Source organism: Podarcis gaigeae (assembly GCF_964106915.1).
Source record: "Podarcis gaigeae genome assembly, chromosome: 2".
NCBI classification, from domain to species: domain Eukaryota; kingdom Metazoa; phylum Chordata; class Lepidosauria; order Squamata; family Lacertidae; genus Podarcis; species Podarcis gaigeae.
Genome location: NC_139679.1, coordinates 43,131,110 through 43,150,728, shown reverse-complemented (window position 1 = coordinate 43,150,728; position 19,619 = coordinate 43,131,110). Strand labels below are relative to the sequence as shown.

The 19,619-nt window shown below is 44.5% G+C and overlaps 1 protein-coding gene and 1 long non-coding RNA gene across 7 annotated transcripts in view; one reads left to right on the top strand and one right to left on the bottom strand.

Moving 5' to 3' along the window:
- Nucleotides 1-623: 623 nt before the first annotated feature.
- SHISA6 (shisa family member 6) overlaps nucleotides 624-19,619 on the bottom strand; it is a 260,430-nt gene continuing 241,434 nt past the window's right edge. For 2 of the 6 annotated variants that reach the window (XM_083725853.1, XM_083725855.1), the window contains 3 exons: nucleotides 10,565-10,717; nucleotides 8,500-8,601; nucleotides 624-6,473 (listed from right to left, as the gene is read on the bottom strand). In XM_083725853.1, coding sequence (XP_083581979.1) covers nucleotides 5,920-6,473; nucleotides 8,500-8,601; nucleotides 10,565-10,717 — 809 coding nt within the window. In that variant the 3' untranslated portion in view covers nucleotides 624-5,919. The remainder of the gene's footprint in view (nucleotides 6,474-8,499; nucleotides 8,602-10,564; nucleotides 10,718-19,619) is intronic. The other 4 variants (XM_083725856.1, XM_083725858.1, XM_083725854.1 and 1 more) reach the window with 3 other exon arrangements.
- Nucleotides 2,547-7,537, top strand: LOC310838508. Its single transcript, XR_014560998.1, has 2 exons — nucleotides 2,547-2,634; nucleotides 7,013-7,537. It is a non-coding gene; the product is annotated as an uncharacterized lncRNA (long non-coding RNA).

Sequence of the window (19,619 nt, the reverse complement as noted above, 5' to 3'; positions counted from 1 at the left end):
CTCTTACCCCCCAGTCCTGGGGCACCTATTTCCTTCATACTCTCTTGCCCTCCAAACAAAACCCAGAAGAAGGATTTGGCTGCTCGATAGTTGCTCTGTGTAGGCCGTCAGCTGGGTGGCTCACAGGCTGCATTGTGCACGTTGTTCAGAAGTGCAGGTAAGCAAAGGCAGCATTTGCAGTTCAGCCTAACTAGGGGAAGAATGACTTCTTCCCCTTTAACCCTGCAACACTTTTGAAAACCAGGGAAGTTTAAGAAAGGAACCCTAAAACATACACACACGGGGTGGGTAGCTATATAGTTATATTAGCCCTGTTCAGTGAAACACAAGATTGCTTCATTTAGGAATTGACATTTCCTGTGCATGCATTAAGATTGTTTTCTGTTTCACAGACTTCCTTCTGTCTATTTGTTCTGAGGATTGCACTATTTTATGAGTTCATCTTGAACTCTTTCTCATTCTTCCCAGTCTTGTTATGTACTTGAACCCAACCCAGCAGAATGTAATGCGGCTTGGCCTGTGCAAGAACTGACCTACAGGGGATGCTATAATCACAGGAGGAACCAACCAAGGCAGCTGTAGGACAATCTACACTTGCAAGTCACAGGTCTGAGAGGTGTTGCTGTCTTTTTGCCTTACCCCTTTCCCTGAGAAAACTTGCTGTTTGCTGCTGAATTGGAAGAAATTTTGTTCGAGTTCCGGATTGGCGTTTGTTTCGATTCAGCAGTAAACAGTAGGCTTTCCTTGGGAAAGAAACCTTTCAGACTCGTGACTTGAATTCATGGGAGAAACGAAAGTGTGGATGGGCCCTGTGTCAGGGCTTGCTGTTTGTGTACACATAAGATATTGATTTCATGTTAGCCATTCTGGAAAATTTTGTTGGAAGGTCAATGTGATAAAACGAAGGCTAAATAAAAACTAAAAATGGAAGGGCACACCTTAAAATGTGAAATTTGAAACCAGCAAATATGTTATACAGGGATACTTCGCAGGGAGCTGTATTTGGCTCTGTTTCCCTGTCATGTGTGCACATGTTGCTGAACACAGGTGAAGCAACTAAAAGGGGGAAAAAAGGCTGACTGATTTTTGGGGATGAATTGTCCATGCAGCCAGAAGTGCCTTTGAAATCTATACTGTAGCTGCTCACTTAGCTACACAGACAAGCTCACATTTCAATTAAAATTGGTTTGCCTTTAACTACAAATCTGTCCCGATCCCCACCTCTGGCTGCATACATCGTTTCTGAGAGCCTTTTTTTGTGTGTGTGTAGAGCACTTGGATGTTTTTGTTTTAATAATCAAGCAGTATATAAAATTCTGTCAAGTAAACAAATAAAAAAAAATTCATTCTAGTTCCCCATATGAGTAGACTTGCATGAGAGAGATAATGGGGATGAATATTCTAGCTTTGTCCTCTGTCGTTGTTGGGAAGGGAAAGTGTTTCTGATCTTTCCTATTTTAATATGCATAAGTTTGTGTGCCATTTCCCTTAATGTACACATTTTTGCAAAGCAGTTTCACCCATACATACCTTTAATGTGCACTCCTCCAACATATGCATTTCTGTATACATTACTTGGCTGGACAACTGCGTTGCAAAATGCAGAGAACTGAATTTCTAAGGTTGGCTATGTTTTGGTTCACATATTGTTTCAGAAAGTATGAATTAGGTTGCTTCACCTTTAATCAAATGTCTCTCTTATCACTAATCCGCATTCTCATTGCCCTCCATAAGTTGAAGGCAAATGTCTCCACCAGTAAACTGTCCTACTCATGTACGCTCCCCATGCAATTTAGTTTCAGCTTGATTGGGGAGCCTATGTGAGCTCTATCCTTCCAACTTAGGGAGCATGACAGCAACAACAGTGGTGGTAAGGAGCTGGGATACATCCCACTCCAGCCCACTGTTTCTCGTTGTGTGAGAGGTTCACAATCCAGTCATATGGGTATGTAGCTTTGTGGGGGATTCCAGTCAAAGTTTCCTGCTGTCTGTGGCCTTTGGAACCAAGCATCCATGAAGCAACCCTTTATCTGAATGTTTTCTGGAAACTGGCAGGTTAAAAAACACCACCACCTTCCTGAGAAGTCCTCAAAGACTTTGTTGCTCTTATCAGAGTAGGGGAATTACTACTGAAATGAGAAGGCTAAGGAGATGGCTCTGTGTTAGGCAGAAGAAATTGAACAGGTGAGATTTGATGACGGAGACCTCTGCTTAGAGGAAACATGTTCCATGTGGCTTATTTTTGTATTTCCCACCAAGCTAAAAGCTCAGATATCACACCTGCATTGCAAGTCTTAGTTGTCCTGCTGCAGCACCGGATTAAGTCGGGGCTCCTTTCCTTCTCCCTGAAATCACTGAGTAGAGCTTAGGTTAAACCTAAGCAGGAACTAAGCCTTCACAATCTCAGGAGGAAGAAAACATATGGAAGAGCAAGATGGCCACTCCATAACCATTGTTAAAAAAAAAAAAGTTCAAATAGCACACCTTCTCTTAGGGTTAGGATGTAAAATTCAGGTAACTGATAATATTTGTATTAAACCTACAGTAACACCTGCTGCTACTTGGAGATTCCCTGGAAAAACCTGAATGGCTGCAAAATGCTGAAATGAACATGTGGGTCCTGCTTCAATGGCAGTAAGTAGTGACTCATTTCTTGCCTAAATTCAAAGTGTGGTTCTTATTATCTTGAAAGCCCTCAATGGACTGAGCCCAGAGTACTGCTTCTGAGGTCAACTGAAGAGGATTTCATGTGTAGTTTGATTCCTGGCTTTAGCTGAAGCTGATTTTGGGGAGAGTGCAGGGGAAGGACAGGCTGACTTCTGCTTGTGTGACGGTGGGTTTTGCCCTTTTTAGTGGAAAGGCAGGGATATAAATGGGGGGGGGGGTTTACTTAGGCAATATGTAGAAAATTTGGTATTCTCAGAACTTGAAGGACACTTGGCTTATCTACACTTCTCACAAGGTTAGTGCATCAACTCCCTCTGTCTCAAGCAGCATGGGAGCAATCACTAGTTTTAATGGGCTTGATATTAGGCAGCCTTACATCCAGATGTAAGTGGCTCTGAGACTGGATGCCAGCTGAAACATCTAACTTCAGAGCACAGTTGAGACAAAGTAATCAGAACCGCTCACTTCCCTCGTCCACCTATCCTATAACACCTCTCTGAACACATCGAGCCAAATTGCAGGCAGTTGTGACTCCATGGAGATCTTACTTAGGGTAACACTAGGGCTCTGCATTTTCTTCAGAGGACTTGTACAGAAGGATGTACTGGTGATCTCAGTAGGGTATATGAGCTGTTGGGAGGCCAAGGCCTGCTACAGTATGCAGGCAGCATGGTTGCGCCACACACAAAAGGGCACTTCTGCAGCGTTTGAGGCCATGCGATTCCCATAACATTGCGGCAACGGAGTGGATTCATGGTCACACAGCTGCAGTTTGCAGCAGCAACCACAGTGCTTGCATCCTGTATAAAGGCGGCCCAACAGGCAAGAAAGGAGACCAACAGTGCTTTGCAGATTATTATTTCAGTAGAACAGGCCAAGAAGTGGCCTGAAAATGAGCCATATAATTTTGGACAACAGAACACCATTCTACTGGGAAATGTACAAATGGCCAGATTTGTGGAGACCTTTGGGAAACAGAGTCCTCCTCAGTACTACTATATGTGCCCCTGTGCTCTCGTAAGTAGGCCTGTCTTGTCTACCTGTAGCATTTCATTGCTTGGGTCTGTATCCTTCCTCCTCTCCGATGCCTGCTTCACCCAGGTAACCAATAGTGCATTGGTTTACATCATGGCAAATCAGAATGACACACCTTGTATATTTGACACACCATATTCAAGATGGCACACAAGACTTTTGTTTCCAGAGAGGTTCTATAGCAGACCCTCTCATAGGTCAACAGCTTTTATTGTCCATAGGGTTGGGCACCAGAGATGTTTGAAGATGACTATGCTCAGCATAAATTATGGAGAAAACTGCCTCTCCCTTTCCCGCTACTGTGTGACCATACCTGTGTGCATTGCAGCTAGTGACAAACACTTCAGAGTGTATGCCTGTTGCTCAGGAATAGAACATAACCAACGATGGCTCGTGACCTTTGCCTTCTTCCCTTCTCAGCCCAGTTTCTGTTAAGCAAAGTACAGTGTTTCTTATGGCTCTGATCTGTGGCCTACGAACACAACACACCAATGAAAAGCAGCTCTGCAGTTGCTTTCGGCTGGTGCTGTACACAAAACTTGATTGGTGAAAAGGGACAGGATATCACTTTTTCCAATGTGTGCCTCCCTGAAAAAATGCAGAGAGAAAATAAAAGCTCATGAAGGGAAATTCCTGAGGCTGCCCAGTGAAGGCCACTAATGTCAGGAACTATTGTTCAATGCACATATTTAGACTGTTTAGCTCTGTGGGATCCTATTTAATGCAGGGGCTCTACATCTCATAGTGCAGAACTGGAGCAAGACCTTGTAGCATGGGGATGCAAGTACACGCAGTGGAATGAGCCAATAGTCCATGGTTTTTACACAGGCTCAGCCACTGCCTGTAGCTGTTGGAACAGAGGTCAGGACCAGGCAGGGAGATGGGGTGTACATGTCAATTAGAATTTACATCTGTTCCAAATAGTCAAATTCCAACTAAAGTTGGACCTACAAATATTTCTTGGAAAGAGTTTACAGACACTCAGTGTCTAATTATCACTGTACAGTGGCTGTACAATGTGCCCAATTAGTATACAAGAGGAAGAAGCACCTGCAGGATGAGATTAGGATGCAGCAAGACTGGCAGCCCAAAAATGTTATTGGGCAGGAGGGATGAAAAGAAAAAGCTTTTGAAAACTGTATCTTTCCAAGAAATCCTGTAAAATAACTAGTCTTTCTGAAGATTTCCCAGGGGTAGCTGAAAGCTGCAGGCTGGCAAGAAGCCAAGCATAGATTGAGCTGTGATCAACTTTTCATGGCATGACAATCAGGCTACAGCTATTCCACATCTCTTGCAACTTGTCTATCTTCGACCACATCCTGGATGTAAAAACGGATGCGAAATGTTGGTGCCTCTTGTTGCAGAGAGAAGCAATTCTGTCCCATTTATTTTTTAAAAAATATATTTACATGTTGGGAATTTACATACATGAGGATGGATGGAAGAAGTGGGGGGGGGGGGCTGGCAAACACCTATCAGCAGAATTGTGCTTATAAACAAATCCACCTCACTCCTACCACCACCCTGGAGGTTAGCAATCTTATAGGCACTGGAATAGTTCTGTTCTACAGTTACCTGTAAAACAATGTGGTTTTCCAACCGTGGCAGGCATTGTCACACAGTCTAGGAGTTGGGTAACAGTGCTTGCCACTGGAATTTGCCCAATGATCTGGAAGAACCATGCTTAGGTGGACTGGAGTTTTTACTTTCTGTCTTAGAGAATGGACCTTGGCTGGAACCAGCCTCAGTCATGACTGCAGCTGACAGTCCTGGTAAAACTAAACCTCTGTCAAGCACTAAGATCACAACCGAATCCCATTACGCCGGATTGGAAGGTTTGTCGATTTGGCCATATTACGCCAATTTTGTGTGAGATTGTTGTCAGTATGTCTTAAAGTTGTAGCCTGGCAACCCTAGAGAGTAGCTGCAGGCAAGCCCTTGAAAGGAGCCATAATCTGAATGGCTTTCCTTGACAGAAACTGGGCACGTCAGGACACCTTACCTGCATCACCTCTCCCTGTTCAGGTTTTGTTTTTTCCTCTTTATGTCAATAACATGTAGATGAATTTCCAAAACAACACAGACAGGACTGTCGGAAGAGTCTGTCTTTTCAGACATAGAGTTAGAGGTTATCTTGGCCATAAGGCCACTGCAGTGTAGGGCACTGAAGCCACCCCAGTCCATAGATGGATTATCTACAATGCACAGTGTCTCTGATCAAACAGTCACCTCTGTCTTGCTGGCTGTGCGGTAATGGTGGTGGTGCCCTGGGATATAGTGTAGCTGCTCCACTGTGTTGTGCCGCCGGGAGGCAAAGGCCTGGCGCTTGGCAGACGTTTGGTTCATACTCAAGGTGTTGTACAAGTTATTTGAGGCACTGGGATGGGAGTGCATCTTAGTCATCCGATAGCGATCCAAGACAGGCGTCGAAACAAAGACATCTGAGTGCGACAAAGCCCGCGACATGGACTGCTCTCCGAAACCCGAGTGCTCTGGAGACAGCAGTGGGTCTTGGGAGTGGAGGCGCTCGGTGGATAGCAGCTGTTCGTCAGAGAGGATCCGCTCGTAAGACATGCTGAACTCCTCTGGCATGATCCTCTCTGGGGACAGCACTCGGTCCTGGGACATGGCCCGCATCACGCGGCGCGGCCGCTCCCTCTGAGTGGTCTGTTTCTGGGAGAGCTGGATGACATTGAGAGGGAGGGTCCCTCTGGCCGCCAAGTCTGGGAGGTGCCTCTTTCTGGAGTAATACTCCTCAGCTTCCTTGTCAGCTGTGTGGAGGAAGGAGATGGGAAAGATAACGTTAAGGCTTGGCAAAAGTGTCAAGCAAGGGTGGAAGGCATTTTTTTAAAAAGGTATGTCAATATGGTAAATGTGCAATGCAGGAAGTAATCTAGAGTGCTACCATCATGTGGAACATCAATGGGTACTCCACTTGTGGAATATACAATTTTGCATATGGAGGATTTTTTTACAAATCACAGTAAAACCCCTTGGAGTGGAGACCAGCACTTCCTCAGCAGCTCTTTCCCACATCTTTATTAATTGCCACTTCTAATAGGGATGAGGAACCTGGCGCCTTCCAGTTGCTGTTGGATCCCCTTGGGGCTCATGACCAGGGAGGTGATTGAGAGATGGGCGGAGGGGCACATGTTCCCCATCCCTGATTTATAATACACTATTACAAAAACTATTTAAACTGCTAGGACAAAAAAACTGCAGAAGACAGTTATATTCCCTGTGAAATATTTCATGTGCTCACTGGTGCTTAATTTCAACTGTATTGGTTATAGAATCTGTCCCCTCCCAGGTCACGTTGCAGCACTAAACTATGGAAGAAATGGAAGGAGGGATGTGATGGAATTTGCTACAAGTGGACCAAACATCACACTCGCCCATAATCAACTTGTCTGAGCTCTTTGCAAAGCGGTCTTGCTTGCAGCAACTCTCTGGATTTCCCTGATACCATTTTTTTCTTTTTAAAATATGACAATATTTGTTCCAATACTATTTAATCATCACGTTTGATCTGCTCACTGGGTGCTGCTGAAATGTGTTTTCACTTTAACTTCTGTTTCATTGATTCACTGTTGTTGTGACTATGTTGGCATTAACCACCATTAACATTCACTGCTTTATTTTTAACCTGTCTCTCACTTTTTGCCCCTGTGACTTAGGCAAACACACACAGAAAGTGCAGTCATTGTCTTTCGTCATAATGTGAATCTATTATATTAATGTGAATCTGATGCATATTTTTATAATAGACAGCTATTTTTTCTGTGATGCTGTTATGCTTATTACTTTTCAATAATAACACATGCAAAAATAGAAACTGCATTTTTTGTTCTCTTTTCTGGGCTAAGTGTGGGTGGGGTTTTTGAGATGTGGTGGAGGAATCATAAACTCGCAAGTGCCCCCAAATCTGTCCTGTTCTAGAACTAAGGTTTTTTTTTTGTTGGGGGGGAAATAAACAGCACCCCCAGTCAGCACCCCAACAAAATGCATTTACCTCCTCCACCGCCACCCATCTTGTATCAGTAAATCTTCAAAATGCATTCATTTTCCAATTCTGAGAATGACTCTACTCATTCCTATATATACATTCAGCTAACATGAATTTCTCTGAATCATTCTACAAAATCCCTACCCATCAACTTAAGCCACTTCCCCTACAATTCCAGCAGAGTAAAATTCAGCTTCCCTATCCCCCTAATTTCTAAACATATAGCTTGCTTGCTTATGGTAATGTGCACACACCGTCCTTCATAGGTCAGTTCAGGCATCAATTACTGGGACCACACACACGCCATACATTTAAAGCACTATGAATACCTCTTTAAAGAGTTTTTGCTTTCCCAGAATTCTGGGAATTGTAGTCAGTTAAGGGTGCTGATCAGTCCCTTCCCATAGCTATAATTTCCAGAGCGGTTTAAAACTCAACAGGGAACTGTAGTTCTTTTAGGGGACCCTTAGACTACAGCTCCTATGAGTCTTTAGAGGAACCCATGATTGTTTAAAGTGGTGGCTTTAAATGCATGGCTCCCTGGCCATCAGATCCAACAGTCATTCTGAAGCAGAACCCAGCTATAAGTTCATCCGAGGGTGGTTTACAAAGAAAAACACAAAAACACATAACATGGTAACAAACGGAAACAACCCCTGCTAAAGACAACAACTTCTTCAAAAACACATAGACATACATACATAATTTAGATTTCTGTTTTAACCTAGTCCAGTTATAGCTCACACTTGCAGCACCTCACTCTGTACCGCCCTTTACAAGGTTTCACTTACTTTGGAAAGCAGAGTTAGTCCAAGGGGATCTTGCAGTGACCATCAGACTGCTAGAGTTAAAGGGATGAGCAGAAGCCTCCTGTGATGTATCTCTTGGAGGGGCTGTACCAATCAGACCACAGGTGGGATGTCAACATAAAGTAATGCAAAATTGTCACGTCGGAGGAAAGGCTTGCCTAGAATAATCTCCTGGACATGCTAGTTATACAGCAAGTATTTTATGCATGGAATAAAACATTTAATCCCCTACCTGCAGTCTGAAATGGTATAGACCAGTAATGGATATATCCAGTGGGACTTCTACTTGTCTGTTTTTGCTATTAAAGCTTAAAGTGTTTTCTGCTGAGCAGTATGCACAACAAAGAGTTACAATGCTGTGCTCCAAAAACATATGGATCAAGAAGAGTACTGGCTGGAAAAGCAACAGTGGGAGGAGGCACCTATTCTGAAGCCTTCGCATTGGATAAATGATTGAATACCCAAGAGAGCATAAACAGTGTTATCAGTGATAAGGTCAAAGCATTAATCAATAACAGACTAAGATGCTGTGAGGGATACTTGGTGGCCTCAGTGAGAAACAGGGCTGAGCTGAAATGTAAGCCCCAACTTTGCAGTCTCATTTACAGGCTGTATAGCTGAACTTGCTATACTGATATTTGGGGTGGATGGAAAGAATGGACTAAAAAAATGGGCAAAGTTCATTCATTGTGCCAGGAAAAGGGAGACAGAAATGCACCCTCGTGCTTCCAAACAATGTGGGGATTGCATGCTGTGCTACAGCTTCCCAGCCCATAGCTGGCCCCATACATTGCCTGGGCAATTGGGCAAACATCACAACTTCCTGTGCAGTAACTTGCAAGACACAGCTGAAAAATATGGAGAGCTGCAACTATGGTGCACCTGTGGCCCTCCAGACCTAGAGGGCCACATATCCCCCCCCCCCCATCCATGGCCTATGCAACATGGGAGACTCTTCGGACACTGAGCCAATTCATAGTGCTAGAAGCTAGGACAGTCTGCCTCTGTCATCCAGGCAACTGGGTGATAGAAGCACACCCCCTCCACCTTCCTAGTGACTCTGAGCACAGTGAAGAAGAAGAAGAAGAGTTTGGATTTGATATCCCGCCTTTCACTCCCTTTAAGGAGTCTCAAAGCGGCTAACATTCTCCTTTCCCTTCCTCCCCCACAATAAACACTCTGTGAGGTGAGTGGGGCTGAGAGACTTCAGAGAAGTGTGACTGGCCCAAGGTCACCCAGCAGCTGCATGTGGAGGAGCGGAGACGCGAACCCGGTTCCCCAGATTACGAGACTACCACTCTTAACCACTACACCACACTGGCTCTCAGTGTAAGAAGATAGGCTGAGTTACTCCACTCAACTGCCTTGGCAATTAAACTCTTCTCCCTATAGCTGCTCTTGGTGTGCTGTAGCCTCACTTCCACTGAGAAGTTTGTGAATTGTCACAGAAGAAAAAAAGAAAATGAAGGATACATTGTGAGGGCTCGGGCAGTAGGGTATACCACACTTCATACCCTGCCCCCCATATCTGCCCAAAATTATTTAAGTGGCAATACTTTGGCTTAGGCCTCATGCCAATCCAATGTCCCTAATGCAGTGAGACAAATCAATTGCCACTGTTTGGACCAGGGTATCTAGTTCACAATTTTGGATGCAGTGACCTGCCCCAGAGTACACAGGAAGAGCTAAAAATAGCAGGGATCTATTCGGGGAAGGGGCGTGTCAAGGGCTAAACTGCACTATTCTTATTCTTGAATTAAAAGAAAAATGAATGGAAAGCTGGGTGGGCTTTAATAGGGAGGGACACTAAACATATGCTTGGTCATTAAGAAACAGCCTAGAAAGGAGGCTGCTGAGGTGATATCTTTGCAGATTATCCTCAACCCTGGTGTGGAAGAGCAAGCTCACTTCAGAAGGAAAGGACAATGAAATAAGGATCACCTGGCCAAAGATTCTCACAGCAAGAGGGGAGGACTTGGGGGGGGGGTGGCTTTCAGCCTAACCATGCAGAGTGAGTAGCAAGAGAATGAAATGAGCAGACACCTACTTAATCTCTTCAGGGAAGAATATTTACTTGGGTTAGTCTTGATTGCAGACTCGTAGGATGGTGGGAGGTGGGAGAGGTTCTGGAAAGACCTGGAGAAGGACAGATCATAGGGCTCAGTGGCAGAGGTGAGGATGCTGTTCATCCGTGGCTTTTCTGCAACACAGGGAGAAAGAAGACTTCCATCGAAACAGAGCCATAAGAACAACGAAAGAGCGCTCGGCGTGCAGTAAGTTCGGGCACACCCATCACATCACCCAGTCTTGCACTGAGAAGTAATTCAAACTGACACCAGCCAAGCTGCAAACAAGGAACCCAGGGCTTTGCTTCTTCAGTGTCCATTGCAATTATTAATGAAGGCAGAGTGTGCTGATACAGAATGCTTGCTCCTTCACCCAACTGATGCTAAGAAGACAGGCATCTCGTTATGTAACTGTAAATGTAGGTGAACAAGCCAAGGGCTGCTCATTTCTCTATTCCGTTGGCTCCATTGCAAACACAGACATGAACAAACGCATTTGTCTGCTGAGTCCAACTCATGGACCAGCTGCTTTTCTGCTTTCTTCTTGCCTGGGCCTTGATCTTGCCCAACGCTTTTCGGCCTGTGGGTACATTTGCAAACCGGAAAAACGACACATGCGCCAAGCACACACTACAACCCGTTCTACTGACCACAACAGAACGCTCCTTTCAAGCCTAATTTCAGTGGGGTGGAGGAAAAAGGTTTTGCTGGCATCTGTGCACTTCTGGGCACCAGTTTCACAACCCCTGCTCTCTAATCTACGGAAAATGCACTTAGTGCAGCTCAGCCCTATGCTTCTTTAACTGCTTGACTGGAGCAGAGAGAAATCCCATCTTCCTCCATCAACACCCACTCTCCTAGGCTCCTTTCCAATGATCACCTCCATTTCATCTTGGAGCCTGTGCCACTGGAAACATAGAGGCAAACCAAACAGATTGCAGAAAATTTTAAAATTCACACTACAGCAATAAACACTCAAGGTAGAGCAATAATGCGTAACTGAAGCTTTTTATTCCAATTCTTTTATATACTCTAGCACAGTGTTCTCCAACCTTGGGTCTCCAGCTGTTTTTGGACTACAACTCCCATCTTCCCTCCCTAGCAAGACCAGTGGTCAAGGATGATGGGAATTGTAGTCCGAAAACAGCTGGAGACCCAAGGTTGGGGAACACTGCTCTAGCATATATACTCTAGCAAACTGGCAGACCAGTTTGAAGGGCATATTGAAGGTCCTCCTTCCAGTTGCCAATCACCCTCTTGTGGAGACTGCTGGTTCTACCCCTATCCCAAAAAAGCCTTTACCCTTCACTTTCCTTCTCCCAACTCCTAGCCTCACTGTATCCCCATTTTGGGGAACTGGAACCAGGGATACCTGCCTTCCCTCATTTTTAATGCTTGGTTAGACAAATGGCCCTTCATTACTCATTTTTGAAAATTCATTATTAAAATATTATTGCTCTTAATTACAGGGATAATGACCATGATTATATCCAAAGGGAGCCCTTAGGTGCTTTCAATATAAACGTGGTGTAATTTTTCTATTAACATGCCCTGTAATTTGTCATCTCACCATCAGAGTTATTTTTAAATACGAATGACTACAGCTCTGCTTGGGTTGTTGGAGAAAAACCATGGCCACACATCAACACAGAGTGCAGTCATGGCCATATGTGTTGGAGAATGGCCTTTGCCTGCAGACGCAGCATCTAGTGGGATTAGGGGATGACCCCACACTTCTGAGAAAGCTACCCATAGTATTTTGCAGCCTTCTCCAAACTGGTGCCCTCCAAGTATTTTGAACCACAAATTCCACCATCCTTTACCATTGCCAATGCTGATTGAGACTGCTGATGGGAGTTGTAGTTCCTTATCTGGAGAGCATCGGATTGGGTCTTTTGCATCAACCATGTCTCCTTTTCTGTGCCTACAGGATGAGCGCCTCCCAGGTGTGGCAGCAGATCACATGTTTGAAGGTTCCAAGTTCTAGCCTCAGGATCTTGTGCGTCTGAAGCCATGCCAAGATTCCAATATATACAAAGAGAACACCTGCTTAGCAATGGTTGCTTTGTACCAGCAATTTCTGGGGCAGCCATAGCTCAGTGGCAGAGCACATGCTTTGCATGTGGAATGTCCAAGATTCTACCTTTGTACCTCCAAGTCTACTGAGAAAGACCTCTCTCTCAGACCTAGCCAAGAATAGATACCATACTGGGCTAGGTGAGTCAATTGCCTGGCTCCGTATAAGGCTACTGCAACTGAGAATCATTGAATCCAGAGAGATCAAAATGAACTGTGAGGCAGTTGGAGTCATGCTGTGACCAAATTCACCACCACACGGCTGTCTATCATATGGTTGGATAGGAAAAAAAACTACAGTGGCTTGTGCTGATGTAACTGAAGAGTGCCTGTTGAGTTACACTGCTACACATCCTGCCCCGAGTCTCCTCTGGCTCACAGGATTTGGACAGGGGCTACTGAGTTGCTGATCAAAAGCACAAGCTGTCAACAGGAGGACCTGAGACTGAGGCTTTGGTGGTTGGATTCCAGCTGCAAAAGGTTTGCTCACTGCAAACACACATCCAATACAGTATAGAAAGAACAAGAGAAAAAGACAAAATGTTCCTGCAACCCTTTCAAGACCTTAACAGTGCTCATGCCCACAAGATTTCAACACAGAACTGCTGGGTCAGCTGCTTCATATTGAGGCATGTCTGTGTGCGGGGGTCTTAATCCAGACAACTAACAGAACATCCGCCCCCCTCCATCACTGAAGAAGAAGAAGAGTTTGGATTTGATATCCCGCTTTATCACTACCCGAAGGAGTCTCAAAGCGGCTAACATTCTCCTTGCCCTTTCTCCCCCACAACAAACACTCTGTGAGGTGAGCGGGGCTGAGAGACTTCAAAGAAGTGTGACTAGCCCAAGGTCACCCAGCAGCTGCATGTGGAGGAGCGGAGACACGAACCCGGTTCCCCAGATTACGAGACTACCACTCTTAACCACTACACCACACTAGTGTAGTACAAATCTAGAGCTGATCATCTCACATCTTATGGAAGCAGAGAGTGCAGGGAGAAAGAAAACCTACCTATCACATTGATTTATATCCCACTCTTTCCCCAATGAACTCGCAGCAGTGTACATATTCTTCCCTCAGTGATCAGGTTGAGGTAGTGACTGGGTCAAGGTCACCCAGCCAGGCTCATGGCTAAAGTGTGGATTTAAACATGGGTCTCTCCATAATGATATTAGAAGAGCCCCTCTGGAGTCTGCTAAAGACCCATCTAATTCGCAATCTTGGTTCCCACAATAGCCAACCAGATACCCATGGGAAGCCTGCAATCAAGAAATGAGCACAATAGCACTCTCCTCTTCCAGATCCCCAGCATCTAGGATTCAGAAACATACTGTCTCTCATAATGGGTGTAGCACATAGCCATCGTGACTCATAGCCATTTGTCCCCCCCCCCCCGAGTTTAGACCAACACTTTAACCATTGCACCACAATGACCTTGTGATCTCACGTCAGGCAACCTTTGATGCAAGGGTGCCAGCACAACACAGAACTGGGGAGGAGCTCCATAGGCCCTGCCACCTAATCTGGGCAGGCTGCAGAGTTTGTTTGGTATTGAAATCACATCCCTTTGCTGCAAATCAGATCAAATGACTGAAGCCGGAGTTTAAAATTGTCTTTCATCAGCCCAAGCCAGAGGAGAAAGGCCTGTCAAATTATAACATTTCTATATCACACCCAGGTGCTCAGGTATTAAAATAGGCAGAGATAAGAACATTAAAAATAGCGGCAGCAACTACTGTGAGCAAATCCCCAGCTGACGGGGAAACAAAAAAAAAAGGACATGGAGGGCGACTTCAGGCTGGTACCAATTGCAGCACCGCTCCTGGAAGCCCTGTCTGACTGTGGGTTTCTGAGGGATAATTCATACAACCAAATTGGCACAACAAGAGAGTAGTTGAGCTTCCCTTGGAAATTGGTGGGCCACTCTTACAATCCGATTAAGCAATTCTCTGACTGCTTTATTACACATGCAGCTCATGAATCTAACCCATGTTTGTTGTTGCCAAGAGTGGGTGGATGGATGCTACAACCACCGTGGGGTGTGTGTGATTGGAGTATTCAGCAAAGACATCGCCTACTTCCTTCGCCACATGCTCAGCTCAGCCTGGATCCAGTGACTTCTGGACCCATATTTCTCCGCTTGCCAAGTGATAATGGGAACTGGCCCTCAACTAACAGCTGACAGTACATTTTCAAATATTTTCAGCAAGACGTCCAAACTTATTCTTGCAGACACTGCTCAGACATGTTTGCAAATAGAATTGGCATAAATGTATACCCTGGGGATGTGGTGTGGGCAGAGTTCCTATCCTGAATCCTAATGCTAAAATGCAGAATCTGAAGTTAGGCAAGGATACCAGGCACACTGCAGATTTTTCAGTCTTGACTCATTCCATCAAGGGTTAAGGATGATACTTGTCATTTATGCAGCCTCAACTTTCTTGTTTTTTTAAATCTAGCAAATTTGAAGAAACTGCCCGCAGGCACTACCTGCTGCTAACATATGGAGCATTTCTTTGGGTTTGGTGTGTGATAGCAATTCAATTGTATCATTACCCTGTATAAATCCCAGTGGCTGATCTCAGATAAGAACCTACTAATGAAGTGCCTTGGACAAAGGGAACATGTGAGAGGCTCAGAGATGCATGCAGGCAGCCAAACATACATTTCAAATTAAAGCCACTTCCTTGCGAAACTATGATCCAACATCAAGAGATTTCCGGTCCTGTTTAAAAATTTGTCATGGAAACCCATGTGTATGTGTTTCAGAATTTCATGGCGTTCTCTCTGCTTGGTCATGAGTATGTCACCTGTCTATTGGCATCAGGTTTTTTTACACACACACACACACACACACACACACACACACACACACGAATAGCTTTAGCACTCCTGAGCAATGTCAGAGTGGAACTGGTTTTGCTTGCCGGATCTCCTGGCTCATCTCTGCAGCACGTTCCATTAGTAACAGTGTGCCAGACTACTTGCTCTGAGAGTCCCTGCCTGCCACATCATACGATCCAGTAACCAATCCTCTCCTGCTCCTCCTTCCTGCCCAACTACATTCTGCAGGCACAAACAGAAAAATTGAGTTTAATACAACTGAGCACATCAAGGCCACCCAGAATGTTGTACAGTACAAGAAACACAGCAAGTACCCAACTTGTGGTGACCAGGTCTTCTTGCCCTCTTGGCTCTCTGGAAGGGAGAAAGGGTCAGAGAAATGTACATGTCCCAGAAGAAATCACATAGCAGCCCCATTTCCCTGCTCAGTACATTTTGCTGCCTGAAGTGGATAAAAAAATGGTGGCTTCCGGTGAATGCAGCAGAGCACAAACATACCTCTGCCCCACTAGGTCCAAGTCTTTTAAAGGTCTTGCTTCAGACTCCTTTCCTGACTTCTTCTGTTCTCAACTCCTCCTCTCCTGGTGCTACTTAAAGCACATAGGTTCAGCCTACTGCATGGCTGGCCCAGCCTCGATATAGCAAATGTTTTCTCCCCATGATCAATTTTCTCTTTTGAATACTTCAGCCTGCATCTAATAGACTGGCTCCACGATTAGGCAACACCTTCTACTTACCAGGCAGCAGGAACCATTGATTCAAAATTACACTGTAAACAGAGACTTCATCAGCATGGGCACATTGTCTCTACTCCAGTGCACCGGAAAGGAATTACAGTCACATCTCACAAAGATAAGTGATCTGCAATGGGATTATTGATAATTCGAAACAGTAGTTCCTTTCAAGCTTATATGTCAATGTTGTCATTTAAAAGCACAGCAGAGACAGCAAGAGGAGAGAGGAATTCGGCTAGAGGCTTCTAAATCAAAATATGAAACCAGAAGAGCTGCAATTGATGGGGACATCCCTTAGATCTGAAAAGAAAAAGGGGCAAGCCGCAAGATGCATGGCCACCATTTGATGAGTGTAGTATCAAGGGATGATCTGCATGCGCAGATGAGCTATCACAGAGGGTTAGGAGCTGTATGCAGAAGGCCCCACGTTCAAATCTTTCTACATTCAGTTCAGATCACTGCCAGCGCCAGTACAAGACATGGTGCTGCCTGTGGGTGATGGACCATCCTCCTCCTCCTTTCTCCAGCATACGGTTGCAGCAATGCAGCAGTGGCACAGTCACGCTCCAGACAGCTGTGCCAACAATGCCTTGCAAATTGGTTGGTTGGGTAGAAGCAGCAGTGGCTGTACCAATGGGCTAGTGACAACAATAGCTAGATGGCCAGTCACAGCAAATAGATAGGGAAGCAAGATCAACTACTCCAGAATAAACAGAATGTTCATTATCATCTCCTATACAGTGCTTTATGGTGGTGTCAGCACACACATTCCCCTGTGCACCATCAAGCGCTAAGTGATTAAGTGATTTGCGTGCAAGTGTGTACCTTTGCAAACCTTGAGGAGAGTGGCTGAAATATACAAGCATATTCCAGGTTTGGGGCCAAAGAGGTTTGAGGTCCATCTTAAGCCAGGGTTCATTTGTAGCTTCATTAATGTATAATCCCGAGCTATTGGTCACAAAACTTTGGCATCAGTTTGGAGGGCATCCAAAATTTCAGGGTTATGCGTTAATGAAGTTGGGCTGTGGAAGCAAACACTTGTTACTGCTAAAGTGCTGGTGATTGTGACAAATAAGTTCACCATCAGAGCTCATCATGCAATTTGCAACGTGTGTAGAGCTCTGTGGGACGCAGGGCATACCTGGCTGAATGCAGAGATTTTGCATTTCAAGAGTGAGCAAGGCAATTAATTGCCTCCTTAGCGTGAAGCATGTGAAATTAAGCACCCCACATTTATCTAACAGGCATGCATGAAATCAGAACAGCTTCTCGCCATCTGTTTTGCCATGTAGTCAATCAGAAGCATGGATGGATGGGGGCTGCGAATGAGAGGTTACCTTGAAGTCTATTTCCAAAATTTAGCAGCATCAGAGAAGAAACTGAAATGGCTTGGGAAGCTACCATATGCATAATGTAGCTGAGAGTCAAGGTCAGTGCCTTGATAGGTTTTTGTGTTGGAAGATACAGTACATGCATTCTATTATAAAGCTGCTGGGTAAACGGCAAGCTTTCTTCTCACTTGAAGATGTGTTCAAATGCCTGTTTTTCAGGATAAGCCACATTCGTTCTTGCTGCCTTTAATTTATGTTCCTTCTATCCCTCACATTCAAACAGCACACTTGCAAGAGGTTTCCCTCACTTATCTTAAAACACGCACACACGCAAATGAAAATTGCTGATGTAATTCTAATTACACAGCACCACCAGCGTTGTTTGATAATGTAAGAAAAACCTACAGGTACAGCAGAGATTAATATGAATAATTTATATAGCACTTATTTTTTATTGCTAAATTCATTTAAAATAATTATTGAATTTTCCTTTTCAGTACAGTACTAAAACAGATAATACCATTTGAAAAACAAATTAAAATAAGCCATGGCCTTTAGTGCTTGAGCATGACTGTAGGAAATGGTACTGTGACCTGACTCTGAAATATCACGTTGGGTTATTATTGTTGTATGCTTTATGCTGGACTTTAATAGCGCTTTGAAGGAAATGGATATTATAAATGGTTTCCATATTATATTTCAACTGTGTATTGGTTGCTAAATTTGCAAATTGCTTTAGGAGGCATTTATTTGCCTGATGAGCCATGTGTAAGTCCACAAAACAAACAGGCATGCCTTAATCAACCCATACAAAACATTGAGATGGAATCCTTAATGCAAGTCTTTACATTACAATACCAAGCTCACTATTTACATTCTTTATTTTGTGGGATACGAAGATTACTTTGGGTCAGGGCATCCACGAACAGTTCTATTAGCCCTCCTTTTTACCTTCCCCATATTTATTTTAGTTTCTTCTTTCAAGGCATTCAGAGCAGTATTTTAGCTTCACAACAACCCTGTGAGGTACTTCTGGCTGAGATACTGAATTGCACAAATCTGCTTAGGGAGCTTTGTTGCCCAAACAAGAATTTCTTTCTCATAGAGAAAAGCTTGTTCTCCTTGTATTCTGTATTCTTAGACCCTGAAATAATTCACACCAGCCCTAAGAGGATTCCCATTAAAAGACACAGTGGGGAGGAATACAATGAATCACTATTCTGCATTCATGTAATTGGGCGCAACACCCAATGCAGAGGACTTGGAGACAGATGCCATAGCTAGCCTTTTAGAGCTATAGCCTGGAAGAGTCACATTTTCCTCTTGGCATAACCTTTATCTCTTTTAAAGCTTGCGCTAACAGGAGAATCAGAAGAGTGCGATGCTGAACTCCTCCTCATGTCCACACAACAGGAGAGGGACAGCACACAAGGCCTCACATCATTACTGCAAAAGCGTTTGCAGGTGGCGTACCAGGCTAGGGATTACAATCCCTCTGGAAATTCAGCTCTAAAGCTCTGGTAGGAATTGAAATGAACCGAGTTCAATTTGCTACAGTGAAGATTAACCAGTATCCTCTGCAACACAATTCTAAGCACTCTCTGTCCCTTTCAGAGAGGCTCTATGTTTTATGCAGCAAAACCAGCTGCTGAATGCACACTGATGTTGCCTGCAGCAAACACTTAAACAACAAATGTGCATCTTAGTTTGGGCACGTACCCATTCACACACATCTGGGACCCCTGACTGGGCTAGGATTCCCAGGTGCATGACATTTCTAGGCTGCTTTCTGTGGTATTTAGCTCTTAGTTGCACTGAAAGTACAGAAAAGGAAGACACACAGTAATTCAAACTCAGAAGGGCAATGCACTTCAGGAGGAGCCAGCACCAATCAGCTGGTTCAAGCAGAGGTTGCCCTTTGCAACAACTGACCTGGGCAATAGCCCATTGCTTCTACAGTTCAAAGCTATAGCCTTGCAGAATGGAGAAAAAGGACCTGCCCCTGTATCTCTGGTCATGTGCACATTGGGAGAAGTGTTGCATTCCCCAG